Source organism: Canis lupus, chromosome 4, assembly GCF_003254725.2.
Source record: "Canis lupus dingo isolate Sandy chromosome 4, ASM325472v2, whole genome shotgun sequence".
Classification (NCBI taxonomy): domain Eukaryota; kingdom Metazoa; phylum Chordata; class Mammalia; order Carnivora; family Canidae; genus Canis; species Canis lupus.
In genome coordinates, this window is record NC_064246.1 from 25,676,212 (window position 1) to 25,693,350 (window position 17,139).

At 47.3% G+C, this 17,139-nt stretch overlaps 2 protein-coding genes and 1 long non-coding RNA gene across 12 annotated transcripts in view; 2 read left to right on the plus strand and 1 right to left on the minus strand.

Moving 5' to 3' along the window:
• The window catches only part of KAT6B (lysine acetyltransferase 6B), a 186,988-nt gene extending 182,072 nt beyond the window's left edge, over positions 1 to 4,916 (plus strand). For all 8 annotated transcript variants that reach the window (XM_049108806.1, XM_025435018.3, XM_025435012.3 and 5 more), the window contains one exon: positions 733 to 4,916. In XM_049108806.1, the coding sequence (XP_048964763.1) occupies positions 733 to 3,293 (2,561 nt within the window). In that variant the 3' untranslated portion in view covers positions 3,294 to 4,916. The remainder of the gene's footprint in view (positions 1 to 732) is intronic.
• A 4,316-nt stretch (positions 4,917 to 9,232) lies between these two features.
• DUSP29 (dual specificity phosphatase 29) overlaps positions 9,233 to 17,139 on the minus strand; it is a 32,484-nt gene continuing 24,577 nt past the window's right edge. For all 3 annotated transcript variants that reach the window (XM_025434697.3, XM_035715329.2, XM_025434698.3), the window contains exon 4: positions 9,233 to 9,868. In XM_025434697.3, coding sequence (XP_025290482.1) covers positions 9,627 to 9,868 — 242 coding nt within the window. In that variant the 3' untranslated portion in view covers positions 9,233 to 9,626. The remainder of the gene's footprint in view (positions 9,869 to 17,139) is intronic.
• Positions 11,828 to 16,503, plus strand: LOC118354520 (uncharacterized). The gene is made up of 3 exons (XR_004815171.2): positions 11,828 to 12,139; positions 13,328 to 13,529; positions 15,932 to 16,503. It is a non-coding gene; the product is annotated as an uncharacterized LOC118354520 (long non-coding RNA).

A 17,139-nucleotide genomic window follows, 5' to 3' on the forward strand; every position in this document is an offset into this window, starting at 1 on the left:
TCAAAGTAAATAATGTCATCTGAGATCATATAAATCCAGTAAATGTCTACAAACAGAAATTTGTATTCTCAGGATAGATATGAGAGTTAGGCTTTTATTCATTTCACCAGGACAGTGGTGCTTTGGATAAATGAGCTAGCAGGAGCCCCTTTCCCCTGTAGTTTCTAATGTGTACATGTTCAAATTGATTGATTATTTATTAACATTGTGGAATTCTGGACTTTTACACCAGAGAATGTCTTATTTGTTAAATTCAAAGCAGTTTATTATAATTGTCAGCATCCAAGTGCCTTTTTTTTTTTTTTTTTTTTTTTTATTCATGAGAGACACAGAGAAAGAGAGAGAGGCAGGCAGAGACACAGGCAGAGGGAGAAGCAGGCTCCATGCAGGGACCCTGACATGGGACTCGATCCCGGGACTCCAGGATCACGCCCTGGACGGAAGGTGGCGCTAAACCGCTGAGCCACCCAGGCTGCCTTCCATGTGCTTTCTATAAAAAGCACAGCTTTCTTTTGGGGGGAGAATAAGTGAGACATGTATTCTTTTCCCCGACCTAGGTGATTCACTAGGTTTATAGCACAATATGAATCTCTGTTAGTTTTGATGGTGTCTTTATCATCAACTCTTGACCTTGAAATCAGTGTATACTAGCTAATTTAGAAAAATGAATTCAGGTGTTCAAAGAGATGCTAAGACTTTGTTTTTCTTCCTCCCGTTTGTCTCCTCGCTAAGACAATATGGATGATGATACAGATACCTTGAAAGAAGGCAGCAGAGACAATCCTGAACCTCTAAAGTGCAAACAAGTATGGCCAAAAGGAACAAAACGTGGTCTATCTAAGTGGAGGCCGAACAAAGAAAGGAAGACCGGATTTAAACTGAACCTGTACACCCCGCCAGAAACACCCATGGAACCTGATGACCAGATAACAGTAGAAGAACAGAAGGAGACTCCAGAAGACAAAAGCAGCCCCACTCCCACCAGGATTGAGGAGGAGGTCAAGGAAGCTATGGAACCCCTGCTGCCTCGGGATGAAAACAGAAGGGACGAAACGTGTGCACCTATAAGTCCGAATAAATCGCCAGGTGAAAAAACAGAAGATGATGCAATCAAGCCTGAGGAGGAAGAAGAAGAGGAGGAGGAAGAAGATGACGAAGAGGAAGAGGAAGAAGAGGAAGAAGAAGAAGAAGAAGAAGAAGAAAATGTCGCAAAGGACCCAGGTGGTGCTAAAAGTCAAGAAAAAGAAGAACCAGAAGTCTGCCTGGGCAAAGAAGACTCTGTTGCCCTGGACGATCATGAAGAGGAGGAGGAAGAGGATGAAGAGCCGTCTCACAATGAGGGTCATGATGCAGATGATGAAGATGATAGTCACATGGAGGGTGCGCAAGCAGAGAAGGAAGACCGGCCAAGAGAAGCCTTCAAAGAAGTACTGGAGAACCAGGAGGCTTTTTTAGACCTTAGTGTCCAGCCTAGCCATTCGAACTCAGAGGTCTTAATGGACTGTGGCGTTGACCTTGCAGCTGCTTGTAACGGTGAGCCCAAGGAGCTTGCTGGAGGCACTGACGCTGCGCCTGAATCGGACGAGGAATCACCGGAAGAACAGGCACCGAAGCAGGACCAAAAGAGCAGCGAAGGCGTGGATTCCGAGTTCAAAGAGAGAAATACCACAACCGTGGAAATAGACTCTGAGACCGTTCAGGCGGTTCAGTCTTTGACCCAGGAGAACAGTGAGCAGGACGACACGTTTCAGGATTGCACCGAGACCCAAGAGGCCTGTAGGAGCCTCCAGAACTACACCCATGCAGACCAAAGTCCACAGATCGCCACCACTCTGGACGACTGCCAGCAGTCAGACCACAGTAGCCCAGTTTCGTCCGTCCACTCCCATCCCAGCCAGTCAGTACGTTCTGTCAACAGCCCCAGCGTCCCTGCCCTGGAAAACAGCTATGCCCAAATCAGCCCAGATCAAAGTGCCATCTCCGTGCCATCTCTGCAGAACATGGAAACCAGTCCCATGATGGACGTCCCGTCGGTGTCCGATCATTCACAGCAAGTTGTGGACAGCGGATTCAGTGACCTGGGCAGCATCGAGAGCACAACTGAAAACTATGAAAACCCGAGTAGCTATGACTCTACCATGGGCGGCAGCATTTGTGGAAACGGTTCCTCCCAGAACAGCTGCTCCTATAGCAACCTCACCTCGAGCAATCTGACACAGAGCAGCTGTGCTGTCACCCAGCAGATGTCCAACATCAGTGGGAGCTGCAGCATGCTGCAGCAGACCAGCATCAGCTCTCCCCCGACCTGCAGCGTCAAGTCTCCCCAAGGCTGTGTGGTGGAGAGGCCTCCCAGCAGCAGCCAGCAGCTGGCCCAGTGCAGCATGGCTGCTAATTTCACCCCGCCCATGCAGCTGCCTGAGATCCCCGAGACTGGCAACGCCAACATCGGCCTGTATGAACGGATGGGCCAGAGTGATTTTGGGGCTGGGCACTACCCGCAGCCATCAGCCACCTTCAGCCTTGCCAAACTACAGCAGTTAACTAATACACTGATTGATCATTCATTGCCTTACAGCCATTCCGCTGCTGTAACTTCCTATGCAAACAGTGCCTCTTTGTCCACACCACTAAGTAACACAGGGCTTGTTCAGCTTTCCCAGTCTCCGCACTCCGTCCCTGGGGGACCCCAAGCACAAGCTACGATGACCCCGCCCCCCAACCTGACTCCTCCTCCGATGAATCTGCCACCGCCTCTTCTGCAACGGAACATGGCTGCGTCAAATATTGGCATCTCCCACAGCCAAAGACTGCAAACCCAGATTGCCAGCAAGGGCCACGTCTCCATGAGAACCAAATCGGCATCTCTGTCACCAGCCGCCGCCACCCATCAGTCGCAAATCTATGGGCGCTCCCAGACTGTAGCCATGCAGGGTCCTGCACGGACTTTAACGATGCAGAGAGGCATGAACATGAGTGTGAACCTGATGCCAGCCCCAGCCTACAACGTCAACTCTGTGAACATGAACATGAATACTCTCAATGCCATGAATGGGTACAGCATGTCCCAGCCGATGATGAACAGTGGCTACCACAGCAATCATGGCTACATGAATCAAACACCCCAATACCCTATGCAGATGCAGATGGGCATGATGGGAACCCAGCCATATGCCCAGCAGCCAATGCAGACCCCACCCCACGGTAACATGATGTACACGGCCCCTGGACATCACGGCTACATGAACACGGGCATGTCCAAACAGTCTCTCAATGGGTCCTACATGAGAAGGTAGGCAACAGGGGCAGTCACGAGATCCCCTGGGCATCACCATTGGATCGAATCTGCACAAATACCTTCGAAGAGTACGATTTCAAAACCAGCAATTGGTGTGAATGCAAAAACATTTGTTGGCACCATTTATTTAAAAAAAAAAAAAAAAAAAAAAGCTGTATGCAGCAGAAAGCCTTATACAAGTTGTTTTTTCTTTTTTTTTTTTTTTCCTTTTTCTTTTTTGGTATCTTTGTTTCTGTTACTTTTATATGAAATTCTCTGCAAAGGAAGGCCTCTCTGGACTACAATTTGAAGGCAGCCACTTGTTGTGCCTGCTTCCATTAAATGATGTGGATATCAAGCCCCACCCCACCAAATTATCTGTTTTAATACTGAACCTGGAACTTTTTTTTTCCCCCTTCCCTGTCCACTCCATGTAAATGCCTTTAGCATTTCAGTTCTTGTATATTTTGGTTAAGGTGACACTTGAGCATGCCGCTAATGTCTTTGTTAGTGACAGTGCATTTTGTAGTACTGTACAAGTGTTGTGCTAACAGTAAGCCATTTCTTAAGTTTTTTGCCTTGAGTAGGGTGCCCTAATTTGAGGGTTTAAAAAAAAAAACTATATTTTTGTTAATTATAAAACTGTAAAGAGCTATAAAAGCTATTCCCATTTGGTTAGTCAAAAGGGTTTTATTGCTCAATGTTTGGTGTAAAGTTGAGACCCTTTTCCATTTTGGTGACAGATTTCTTTGGGGAAAAAAGGCAGCTTTCTGTTTTATAAATGCAGACTTCTGTTTATTGAATGAAGCATATCTCAGTGTTTATCTGTCAGGTTTTGAAACATTTCATATATGTCCAAATACTTGGCAGGATTTAAAAAAAATAGTGAATTTGGTGTAAAGTTGCTATTTTATGGAAATGCCTCTAACTTTACATTTTCATTCCATCTGTAGATTTTTCTATCTTTATAAAATATTGGAGTTATTTTTTAAGGAAAAATAGAGAAGTAGCTTGTGAATAGCTCAAACTAAGCTTACAGAACCGCATGTAAAAAAGCAAAAAAAAGTTATTTGTGTCTGTTTATATTGCTTCCTTTTTTGTAGCCTTTGTACCTGTACAGGGTGACTGTAAGGGCCAAGCAGGAGAGGCGTAATCCTTGTATAAAATAGGAGCCAGCGACACTCTTGTATTTATCTGTTCTCTTTTTAGTCAGTCACTTCAAAAAAAAAAAAGAAAAAAAAGAAAAAAAAACAAACAAAAAAAAGCTGTACATTTTAACATAAAATAAATTATGATGAGCCATTTTTAGCCTCTTGTGTCCTGTCATATTATGATTGATAGAGAATGACCAATGGAACTGTATCATGTGTCACATCTCAGAACACATACACATTTTGGGAAAATAAATTATTTAGTGTAAATTGGAGTTATGAGATTTTTCTGATTTGTTTTGACTTTGGGGGAGGGGGTTGGCAATAAATAAGAGTAATATCTAATAAAAACCATCACATATACCAAATACCTATTTAATAAATTAATTTATAATGGATTTTAATGCTTTTCATGAAAGTTTATTTTATGCTGGTGCATACCTTCTGTATGCCAATCATTGTCTTTAAAATAAAGTGAATTTGTTTTTTTCTTTTTGACTTGGATCTTCATTTGCAAAGGGATCCTGCACAAATGTCCATTTGCCTCATTTGTACAGTCTGTTATAAACACCCCTCAGCGCCTTAGCACAGTGATAGCCAACTTCATTTTTATAAAAGTTCATACCCAAAAAAGCACCCAATCGGGATTGTGTATTTGAGAAATCATTTTCTCAAAAAAAGGTGTGAAAGTTTTGCTCTGTTGTGAATGAGTTGATTGGATGTTTTCTTTAGAGTCTAAAGTTAATACCACCCCCCCCCGGAAAAAAAATGTTTACAAACATTATTTTATGGCATTCGGGGAAGGTTCTGTCTGTTAAAACATTTTATTACTCAAACTCCAAGCCTAGAAATAAATGCTTGACTTGGTACCCATGTGAAACTGGCCCACTAAGCTCTCAGTGTGTCTAAATGTGGGTGCTTACAACTCTCCTGTCATTTCTTTCATACGTCTTGGAGGGAAAGCATTGCCTTTCCATAAGTGGTTTAACACAAGCAAAGCAAGTGTAGAGACTTCGGACACAAACTTTAAGGAGACTCAGAATAAAACTGAAAAGGCAGGCCGGGTGCACACACCCCGGGATCACAGGCTCCTGCAGACGGGGGATGCCCGCTGGTGTTTGGCCTGGTGCTCTCACCCTTCCTCCGGTTCTTTCGCGCTTACAGAGCATCCTGGCTGAGTGGCAAGACCATGGATAATAACAAAAGACCAAGTCTTTTGGTTCTTTCCTTCTACAAATGCAGCCAGTGGATGAACATCTGTAGTGGCTGAGGGAGAGCTTACAGGAAGAGCCTTCTGCAAGGGCTGTCGTCACGAAGGGAAGAAGAGAAACTTGGAGGCGCTGTGCTGGTTGCCAAGGGAATAGAATGACCACCTCCAGAGCCGGAGGTGACGGTGTGCCGCCTGTTTGAAACCACAGCTGCCTCAGTGCGGCAGCGTCTAGGGTCTTAGCAGCCCAGTGGGTGCGCCTGTCAGGCAAGAGGCTGCCCGAGCCGGGGGGCTGGGGCGGGGGCCTGCTAATCAGCTGATCTGGAAGCTTCCACAGGCTCCATCTTGAAACCTTCCCAGAGGTAGTCTCTTCCCTCCTCTGTTGAGGTTCTTTGGGAACGGAGATGTCCCTGTTTTCCCTTTCACAACGGCTTGTTAATCACACCCTATGGTCTGTGTGACACTGGGGTTCCGGCCCCTTGGTCCTCTGGGGAGCTCATGGGCAAGTTCTAGTCACTGCCCCAGACCTGCCAGACCAGCATCTCAATACAGTCCTGGGGACTTCCTGTGTCACAGGCTTCCAAATGACAGCAGGGGAGCCAGGGACAGGACCTCCTCTGCCAGCCCCCATCTCAGGCATTCATGGGTAGAACAGAAAGGCTCTGGGGAGAGAAACTGCTGATCTGAGGTGGCCTCAGAACACCCCGCACATTCTTTACTTACCCATCCTCACTAGAGAAAGCAATTCCAACCTAAACGTGATGCCAAGGATCCTGGAAAACAGGAACTTGGATTTGTTAGGACTGAAATGGGGTCATTGTTAGGTTGAGATTCATTAACAAGCCATGTTTTTTAAGCCCAGTAATGTGTTCTTCCCTTTACCTTCTAAGAGTCTCAAGTGGTCATCAGCTGTCGATCATAACTTTTGAATAGTTCGAGTGGTGCCTCCCCAGGTGTGAAGGCATTGGCCTTCCTTGCCGACATTCTATTTTAGAAATAATAATATTGTTACCAGGCTCTCATAAACAGCCCTTTCTCGGGATCCACACGCCCACCCTGTGCAGGAGATGGAGCAGTTGTCTCCAGCGTACAGAGGAGATTGGGCTCAAAGAAGCTAACTTGATTGCTCAAACTCGCTCGGCTAAAATTTGTGAGCTGGAACAAACTCTGTTCTCCAAATGGCAGCTCTTCCTACAACACTTGACTCTGAGAAGGCCCTAAGTTGTCATCGCTCTGATTCAAAGGCTTAGCTAGCAAATCCATGATGCTCTAGGAACTGGTAAGTACTATACGAGTACAGTTTACTTGGTTGGGGCAAGCCAGCATTGTCTCCAACGGTCTACAGTCAAAACTCAAGAGTACCAGTACTGTTAGGTGGGGAAGCAGTACCTTCAACCTCTCTGCGTCCAGGTGCCCATAGTTCCACACTCCTGGCTTTCCTTCTGCCTGTCTCTGCTCCTGGATTTCCCCCTGCCACCCAGGCCCAGCTCTAAACATTGATGTTGAAGTGCTCAGGCCTGGTGCTCCTTCTCCTCATCTCACCCAGTACTATGGGGAGCCAAACATCACTAATGTACACATAACACCTAGAATTATGTCTGCAGTTGTGAACACTCCTCTAAGCTCCCTCTAGATTCAAGGTCAAGTGACATGGGACACCTTTTGTATGTCTTACAGACCTGATAAAATGTCATCTCCAGCCCTCTCCCACATTTCTACCCTAGTCAACCCGGTCTCCATATCCAAGCAAGAAACTGAATCATCTAGATCAAACGAGAATGCTCCCTCCCCTTTGGAAAGTGTGATCCGTCAAGTTTCAGCTCACCCCATCTCCTCAGAGAGGTCTTGACGGCCCAGTCCGCAACTGTTGTCCACCTCAGTACCTGTTTCCCTCATTGCACTTGATTACAACCTGCCGTTTTGTTTTTGCTTTTTGGCATGTGGTAGGTTCTTGGTGAATACTTGACCAAACAATTTACCTCTGAAGACTTGAAATGTTTTTGCAAAAATTTCTGTTCCTACTTTCTTCTCCCTCTGGCTCCCAGGAGCCATCTTGAAGAGATCAGTACTCTGCTTCTGCCATCCTCAGTAGGACTCACAGCCGCACAAAGGGGTGGGAGCATATAGAAGGGCATAGAGAAGCTCAAGAGATTACCAGCATTACATCCTTCCTACATAATGGACTCATCTAAATGTAAGTATTTATTATTATGTAGTAAATATAATATTATGTGTAAAATATATTTCATTAACGTGGAAATATTAATTTCTCTCTGGATGTGGGAGATAAATGAGTTTTGAGTGGGTTATTGGGATCCTGTAAGCACTTCTGTGATCTTAGAGCCCCTTTTGGTCTGTATCTCTTTCCCAGGAGCCTGAGAATAGCTCTCCTCACACTCCAATCTGAGTCGTCACGAGGACCTGACTTCTCTTGGGCTAAGATGACTCAGAGCAGTCCCAGGAAGCCCGGTGCAGCCACAGGGGCCCAGGCCACAAGTCCTCCCCGCCCCCGGTACGAAATCAGGGCAGCCCACCTAAAGTCACAGAGTAGCTTTACAAAGCTGCTGAGCCCCTGGACACTATCTTCCCTCCATGAAGAACTTCATGTGGTTTCCTGCTGCAAACGACAACCAAATTGGACATTGGGCCCCTTTTCATATTTTTCCCACAGGCCTTTGCTTTCTCCAGGCAGTTTTGGTTCCTGGTCCTTAATCCCGGGCATCTCCATCAGCACCTCTCTTTGGGTCCTGTCTAGTTTAGGGCTCCTGGTTCCAGAAGCCATCTACCTGCTTGTTGCCACCTGCTTTTATCTTCTCCAGACTGAAAGTCACACAGGGGCGCCTGGGCGACTCAGTAGGTTCAGCGTCTGCCTTCAGATCCGGCCATGATCTCAGCAGTCTGGGATCGAGCTCCGCATTGGGCTCCCTGCTACTCCCTCCGCCCTCTGCCCCTCGCCCTGTTTGTACTATCTCCCTCTCTCTCTCTCTCTCTCTCAAATAAGTAAATAAAATCTTTTTTTTTAATAGCTTAAAAAAAAAAAAGAATGAAAAATCACACCAAGCCTGGCTTAGCTCTCAGGGGCGGGGAGAGTCCACACCCCAGCTCACCTGCCCTGCTCTCCCATTAAACAGCAAACACTTTCCGGTGTGACTGAAAACAAGCCTGTGCTGCTTTGACTAGAATCCAAAGGAAAGGAGCTTCTTCAAGTAGTAGCCTCCTCCTTTTTTCCAAAATTCTAAAGTCAAGCACGCTTGTCTGCAATTCCCTGAACTTCTCCGGGTCGAGGCAACTCTGGAGAAGATCCTGAAGAGGCCTGGCTCCTGAGGAGGGTGGAAGCACACACGGCAGGGGCCTCTGCACAGGGACTCAGGACCCCCACCCCCAGCCCTAATAAAGGGCCTCGCAGGGAGCAGCGTCTGTGGCTGGTGACCCGTGCCTGGCGATTCCGTGGAAAGGAGGATGCGGGAGCTGCTAAGGAAGTACGGATGCTCCCGAGAGGGGACCCACTAATAAGCTGTGCAAACTCTCCTCTAAAACAGCTCCCCAGGGTGCTATTCTGCGAGGCTAGAAAAAAAAAAAAAAAAAAAAAAAAAAAAAAACTTGTATTTTAAAATTATTTTTTAAGAATATAACTTTCAGACAAAGCCAGCACATTTAATCACAGCACAATGCCTACACATTTTCCAATCCTTTTCTGCTTCCATCTTACCAGATTTAAAAAAAAAAAAAAAAAAGATAAAAAAATACAGGCGCCTTTGTGCAGAACTGTGTGCTCATCTGTAACCAATTCTGCTGAGTGACTGCTCCATTCTGCTGTGAAGCCAAGTGCTCATCCGGAAGGCAGCCTTGAATCCTCCCTGTTCATCAGCACACACCTGGAGGTTTAAGATGGGAGGAAGTCAAGCTTTGGTTTCACCCTCCCAAGCCACAGGGCAGGGCTCTTTGGGACTTCTTTCTCCGTTCCCGAGTGTCTCTGCGTGCCCTGCAAGAGGCCCTACGGCTCCTCATCAGCCTTCTCACTGTTGTCACTGTGCTCGGCCTGTCGCCTCTGTTGCACCAGCTGCTTGTCCAGTTCCCGGAGCTGCTTCAGAAAGCCCCGGTTGGGTAGGACACAGCGGTTCTTGGCCACTTGTTGAATGGCATCCACCAGGGTCATGTTCTTGTGAATCATCAGGTAGGCCAGGACCAAGGTCGCTGACCGGCTGCGGCCCATGACACAGTGAACCAGGATCTTACCTGAAATGCAGTAGGGAGAAGAGGCACCAAGCTATACTAGTCATCATTGCATTCTTCACCACCATGCACTCTTGGGGGTGGAGACGAATGGCAATTTCCCTTAAGATTATCCTTGATGAAGCAGTAAACATCATTTTTATCAAATTTCAGCCTTTGGTTGCACATCTACTTAATACTCTGTGTGTTGAAATAGTACATACATACATACAAAGCACTTTGGCCAACTACCAACGTAAGATGGTTATCTCAAGAAAAAAACACATGGGAGATTGAGTTGCAAGCTGAATTAGCCACTGTTTCATGGAAACACTGTTTTTAGCTAAAAGAACAAATGACAGAAAAACCATAATAATTCACACGTGGATACTTGACAGACTTTGTCTCAAAAATGAACAAAGTAAGCCTCTCATTTCAAAGAAAACAACCAATGGCATTCATTGCCAGTAATAAAATGCAAGCTTTTGAGCAAAAATTAGAATTTTTGAAAACTCATATCTATTACTTTGAGGTGGACAGTTTCCCCATACTTCTAGATTTTTTTTTCATACTTCTAGATTTTTAAGATTGGTGGTGATATTAACAAATGTGTCCTTTTGATAATGTACAGTGAAAAGTGTCAACATTTGGAAGATCTACATAACTTAGGAACAAATATTTTCCAAATGACCAATGTGGGATATTACAAAATCATGCATGGATTAAAAAAATCATTCAGGGATCCCTGGGTGGCGCAGCGGTTTGGCGCCTGCCTTTGGCCCAGGGCGCGATCCTGGAGACCCGGGATCGAATCCCACGTCGGGCTCCCGGTGCATGGAGTCTGCTTCTCCCTCTGCCTGTGTCTCTGCCTCTATCTCTCTCTCTGTGACTATCATGAATAAATAAATAAAATCTTTAAAAAAAAAAAATCATTCAAAGTGCCAGGCACCCCAACAGAGTATGTCTGAAGTTTATTGATATGGTTTTAGATTCCAGATCGCAGCTCGCCTTTAAAAAACTATTACTTGTAAAGTTTTGGTGTAGTATTAAAGAAGAATATTCACAATTATCTGAAATGGCTGTTAAAATATCCCTCCCTAAAAAACAAAAATAAAAATATCCCTCCCTTCTCCAACTATATACCTGAATGAGGCTGGATTTTCTTCATATACGTCAACCAAAACAACATATCGCAACAGATCAAATGCAGAAGCTGATATGAGAATCCAGCTGAATTCTAATAAGCCTCACATTGAAGAGATTTGAGACAAAGAAAAAAAAAAAAAGCAAAATAATGCCCCTCTTCTCCCTAGCTTTATTTTATAAAATAGAATTTTTCATCAAAGCATGCTATTATTTTAACATGTGATGGGTTTTTAAGTTTTAAATATCCTTAAGTTTTTCAGCTTTTATTTCTTGTAGGGTAAATATGGATAGATATAACCTACACAAACCAAAGCTCTTTGAAGACTTCAATACTTTTTAAGAGTGTCAAAGGGTTCTGAGACTAACAAATTTGAGAACCAGAGATCTTGAAAAATCTCTACAAACAAAAAACTCCCTTTGGACTCTACCATAGGTAGCGTCACATGGGCCCAGCTGAGAAGCACGATGCGAAGCAGCTTGTGCATCCTTCATGTCTGCATTTGGTGACGCCCTGGAGCCCCACAGTACACCAATGTGCTTTATCTCATTTTATCCTTAACAGAACCTTCAAGCTTCATTATCATCATCCCTCCTTTATGGATGGGAAACGGGCTCCAAGTGGTGAAATGTCATACCAGAGGTCGTCCATAAAGCAAGTGCCATCAACAGAAATACTTTATTTAATTTTTTTTTTTTAAGATTTTATTTATTCATAGAGGCGCAGAGAGAGAGAGGCAGAGACAGAAGCAGGCACCATGCAGAGAGCCTGACGTGGGACTCGATCCGGGGTCTCCAGGATCACGCCCTGGGCTGCAGGCGGCGCTAAACCGCTGTGCCACCGGGGGTGCCCCAGAAATACTTTAAAGCAACTTGTTGAGGCCCTCTGTGTACTGGCCACTGGCCTCTGTGCTCTGCAGACAGAGAAAGTGGTAAGATTAAGCTCTCGGCGTGTCCCCACCACTGCCATCCCAGTGGTTGTCCTCTCCTGTCGTCGTGGGATGGCTCAGCTGGGGACGAGATGGCTGGGGCCGCTTGCGCTGTGTGACTCGTGACCCCAGGGACGCCTCTATTACTGCGTCTCGGGCCTGAGGCTGGAAGGATGACCACAAGGACTCACGGACATCAGAGGGCTCGGGGAACACCGGCAGGGTACGAGAACAGCTTGCTAAAGAACGTTTCTGAGTGGATATGGCTCCCCCGTGTCCCTCCACCTCCAGCCCCTGCCCTGGGCCCGGGGATGGCGCCCCGGGGGGTGGTGACGGTCAGCAGCCCAGGCAGCGAGAGAAACCCGGGAGGCCCGAGCTCCGGGCACAGGGATCCCCTCTTGCCTGCCCCTGCCCCGGAGGCCTGCGCCCCTCGCGCAGCAGCAAGGATCCACTCCGGCCTCCCCACACGCACGGCTGGCTCAGAGCGGCGCTTCCCAAGGAGCTCTTCACCTTACCCCCATTGGGTTCCCGGAGCCTGACAGCGGACCGGGCTGCCCCCGGCCACCCGCCCCTGGCTGGGCCGCCTTCTCGGCGCGCCTCGGCCTCAAGGGAGGCGAGAAGCGGCCGCGGCCTGGGGGGGACGCGCTCTGGCCCCGAACGTGCCTCCGGCCTTCCCATCCCCGCAGACTGTTCCGGAGGCCGCCGGGCCCCTCGCCAGCTCTGCTGATAACTAAAGCGTTTCTTCCTCTCCTGGCCAAAAGGGTAATTCTTTCTGTCATGACTAAACGCTCGAAACAGACGAAAGCTGTAGTTCATTAAGTCTTCGGGGAGCCTGAAGTCTGTTAAGCGGGAGGAGGGGAGATGAAGGCCAGAGGGAGCCGGAGGGGCTCGGCCGCCAGCCCTTGAGCGTGGTGGGTGCCCCCGGACGGGCCCTGGCTCGGCCCACCCCAGGGACTCGGGGAAGCTCCCTGTGTGACCCCAGCCGGGCCGGGGCCTGAGCGCTGGCAGCCGCGTCCCCCTGCGTTGGCCCTTCTAGGCCGATGCCTTGGGCCCAAGCCAGACGCCCAACCGCTGAGCCACCCCGGGGGCCCCTCAGTTCTTTCCTAATCTGTTCATTTTCTTAAAAGGAATGCTGTTTGCAGCCACTCAATTGACTTGATGGCACACTGATAAGTCTCAGTCTATGTTTCAAAAATGGTGATTTCAGTGAGACCGTTGCCCTTAGCCTTTACCAAAAGGCGAACTCCCACAATCTCATAAAGAAGACCCGTATCCAGAATCTCTGCTGCTCCCCAGTTGCATATTGGGCTGCGTGCCCCCAGCAAGCACAACGTGCAGTTCGCAGCTGACGCGTCCAGAGCCTCACCTCACCCCCATAGCTTCCACGCGCATTTTCCGTATTTCACCGCAGGCCGATCGGCACGTCGCGCTGATGAGGTCGATGGAATCATCATCCTTGCGGAGGGGAGGTGTGAAGAGGTGGGCTGTCCAAGTTGCCCAGCTGGCAAGTGACCGAACCGTGACGCCAGCCCGGGCCACCCGATGCCAGACTCAGAGCTCGGACATGCCGCGTGGCTCCCAGGTGTGTGGACAGCAGACAGAAGTTCCACCAGGTAACACGAACTTCTACTACATGCAGCACATGCTGATATTTTCAAGTCTTCTCTGTTTTCCTTTTTCTACGGTTTTATTTATTTCTTCATGAGACCCAGAGAGGGAGAGGCAGAGACACAGGCAGGGGAGCCCGATGAGGGACTCGATCCTGGGACCCAGGGTCACGACCTGAGCCGAAGCCAGACACCCAACTGCCGAGCCACCCAGGTGCCCCTCAATTCTTTTCTAATCTGTTCATTTTCTTAAAAGGAATGCTGTTTGCAGCCACTCAATTGACTTGATGGCACACTGATAAGTCTCAGTCTATGTTTCAAAAATGGTGATTTCAGTGAAACAGTTCCCCTTAGCCTTTACCAGAAGGTGAACTCCCACAATCTTATAAAGAAGACCCGTATCCAGAAGCTCTGCTGCTCCCCAATTGCATATTATCGCTGGTGACCAAAAGATAGGCCCCTGTCACTCAAATCAGATATACAGGCCAAGCCTGTTAACCCATCAACCCTACCACCACCCACCCTCAACTCAACCCCGCCCCTGCCAGGTGCATACTCTCACAAGCGACCTCCTTCCTTGGTTTTGGGGGTCACTCTTTGCCTGTCTCTCCCTCACCGAACCTTCATCAGCAGCGTGCAAAGGCAGAGTTCCTACTTCTCCCAAAACAGCTCTGGGTATGTTGGAAGTGGTGAGAAAAAGGGGTGCATGTTGTATTTTGAACTGCTAGGGGCAGGACTGTGTGTGCTGCAGTGAGGTGGGGGACCCCTTAAAATACCCTGAGAATCTGGTCTGGTGAAAGCTTAGAAGTACCAGAGAACCAAGCTCCTGCTCAAAAGCAGACTTCATTTATTTATTCATACCTGCTTTATCCATAATAGATTTTAAGGTGGCTTCAAAAGCAGGCTATGGACCGTTTAAGAAAAAGAAAGAAAGAACAAAAGGAGAGCGGTGATACTAAAAATCTGATCTTTAGAGCCTCACAGTATCTGCCCTGGGATTTCTTAAATTAAAACCACACTGCTTTCACCTCTGAGGATGCCATGCCAGGAGCACTTAAGGCCATCCAAATGGGGTTTCCGTGGCAGTATTTTGTCAGTACTTCTTTCTCTGCTGAAGAATGACACGTTCAGTTGCTTCAGATCTTATAACCAGCTGGAGTGCCTGACCTTTCCTGATTTTTGGTGACCTCTTATACAGTAAAGTCACCGGATGCTCAAAAAAAAGGGCAAAGGACTCTTCTGGGAGGCCTGAGTGACAGAAGGAATTCCTGCTGGCCTCTGATTAGCTCTGTGACCTGGGCACATCACTTGCCTTCTCTGGGCCTCTGTTTCCCCAGCTCTCAGGCTGGGACACTGGACTAGATTATTTCTGAGACTTTTCAAGAGTGACTAGAGTTGCCTGGGGAGTCCTTTCGGAAGAGATGGGTCAGGGTAGGATAGGGGTAGGAGTGGGTCCCTCGGGGCTCACTACAGGCCACAGGAACAGCTCTAACAGCACCACAAGGAAGGCTTTCCAGCAAGAGTAAACAAGACTGGATGTGAGGGGCAGCAGTGGGAAAGAGCGTACACTTGGCTGGAACTAGCCAAGGAAAGAACAGGAAAGACGAGAGGGGAGAGAGATGCCTTGCCTTAGGGCCAGACTGTCCATCAACACCTCTTACATCAAGAGTATAATAAGAAACATATGAGGGAGCCTGGCTCTAATATGCTGTAGTAGCGTCCCCTGGATTTCCAGTGAGTGACTAGACATCATGTGTCCACTGCGTGTGTGCATGTGGCATGAAGGCTGAGCACATGCCAACCCCACTGGATGGAGTCTGTGGCCATGCCATCGCTGGACCAATGAGTATTTTATTTTGTTACTCTGACTACTCAGCATAGGTGACAAACTGACAGCCATTGGGCTTCTTCTGTTTGGCCTTTGCAGCATTTTAAGACATGTTCAGTGTGTTGCCAGCACTTAAAAATTAGGCAATTTCACATTAAAATCCAGGATTGAAGACTTTTCCTGAAAAATCAGCTCTACATCTGCACTGATTCTCACAAGACACATGTTGGCTGAGACTGAGTAGCAGCTGCCCCCTTGGAGAGTATAGGGGGCTCTTGACTTGGCTATAGGCACTCCCCACCCACACCCCATGCCTTCCCCACAGCCCACTTCATTTGTTTACATTCCCCGCCAGGTTCTGCAGGGTTTGCATTTGATTTGAGCCCCAGACTTGTGGATATTCAAGTGCAAAGGGCATTGAGAAGGGACCCCAGCCTCCTCCCTGGCAATGGGGTCCTATCCTGCTCCCCTTCCCCCAGCCAACTGTCTGGTCCCACACCCCTGCCCACCGATTCTATCCCCTGCACGTTCTCTGGCCTGGGCATATACTTTTCTCCCTTCACCCTTTCTTCTTTTCTAGGTGCTTTTGAACACATGGTCTAATAGTCAGGACATCTCCATATCGCTGTTCTGTGATCTGGCCAGTCCTAAACATGACTGGAGAGCCCCCATTCTTTCCCATTTCAGCAGAGAGGGGAAAGACGCTAAAATGGTGTGCCAGGAACTGGAAACAAGCTGTCATGGGAGTCTATTGTGCGAGTTCAAAGTTGGAATGTCTTTTTTCCTTTTTTTTTTTTTTCCTCTTTTCGGATTGGAAACTTTATTATGATGATGCACACATGCTAGTGTGGTTATGTGTTTCATGGTGCATGACCTCTCTTTATCAAACACATCTGAGAACCCGCTGTGCACCAGGTTCTGTGCTAAGTGCTCCATGTGGGTTGCCGCTGATCCTCATTATAACCTTTCAAGGTAAATATTTTCATCACTAGATGGAGAAAGCAAGGCTTAGAGAAATCACATTGTTAGTAAGTTATATGGCGTGAATTTGAACCCCGCCCTGTCTTCTCCAAAGCCTGCCAGACCCCTTCCATTAAGAGAAAGTTTGAAGATACAGTAATGGCGAAAGAGTACATTAAACAGAAACTGAAGGACTGGGTTGTTGCAGCTTTGTGTTTTTTTCTTGTCAAATACGTTTTCAGTTAACTTCAAATAATCTGAGGAGAATTTTTCCTCATGTTGATGAGTCTGAGTCCCATTGCTTTTTGATACTGCTAAGAAACCCATAATGTGCATAAATGCAAGAGATGGTCCATAAATAACCTCATAAAAGCATGACTTTGAAATGAGGCATCCCCTAATATAAGCACTTTGGTTCTGTGAGGTTTTTTTTTTTTTTTCTTTTCATTGTGACATTGCTTTCTGAACCAAAATAATGACAAATTGTTGGTGCCTAGCTGTGGGGCCAGCTAGCTCAGGGACTCAGGCCATGGAGGGATGGCCATCAAGGTCTGGGACTCGACTTATGCCCAGCTACAGCCCGCAAGTTCCTGAGGCAGGTGGGTCAGCCAATCACTGAGCCTCCTAATCCCAGCCTCTTGTGGCAAGAAAGGCTTTCAGTAACTGGACACACTGAATTGTGCAATGACCCCAGAAAGGGGTATGACACATGGGCCTAAAGTCAGAGCACAGATTAGGGAGTTGAAGTTCCTCTGGAAGTTTCCTCTATGAAATGCCCCTGAAACACCCCCTTGCAGCAATAACTGCACACTGTTTTACGCCAATGCA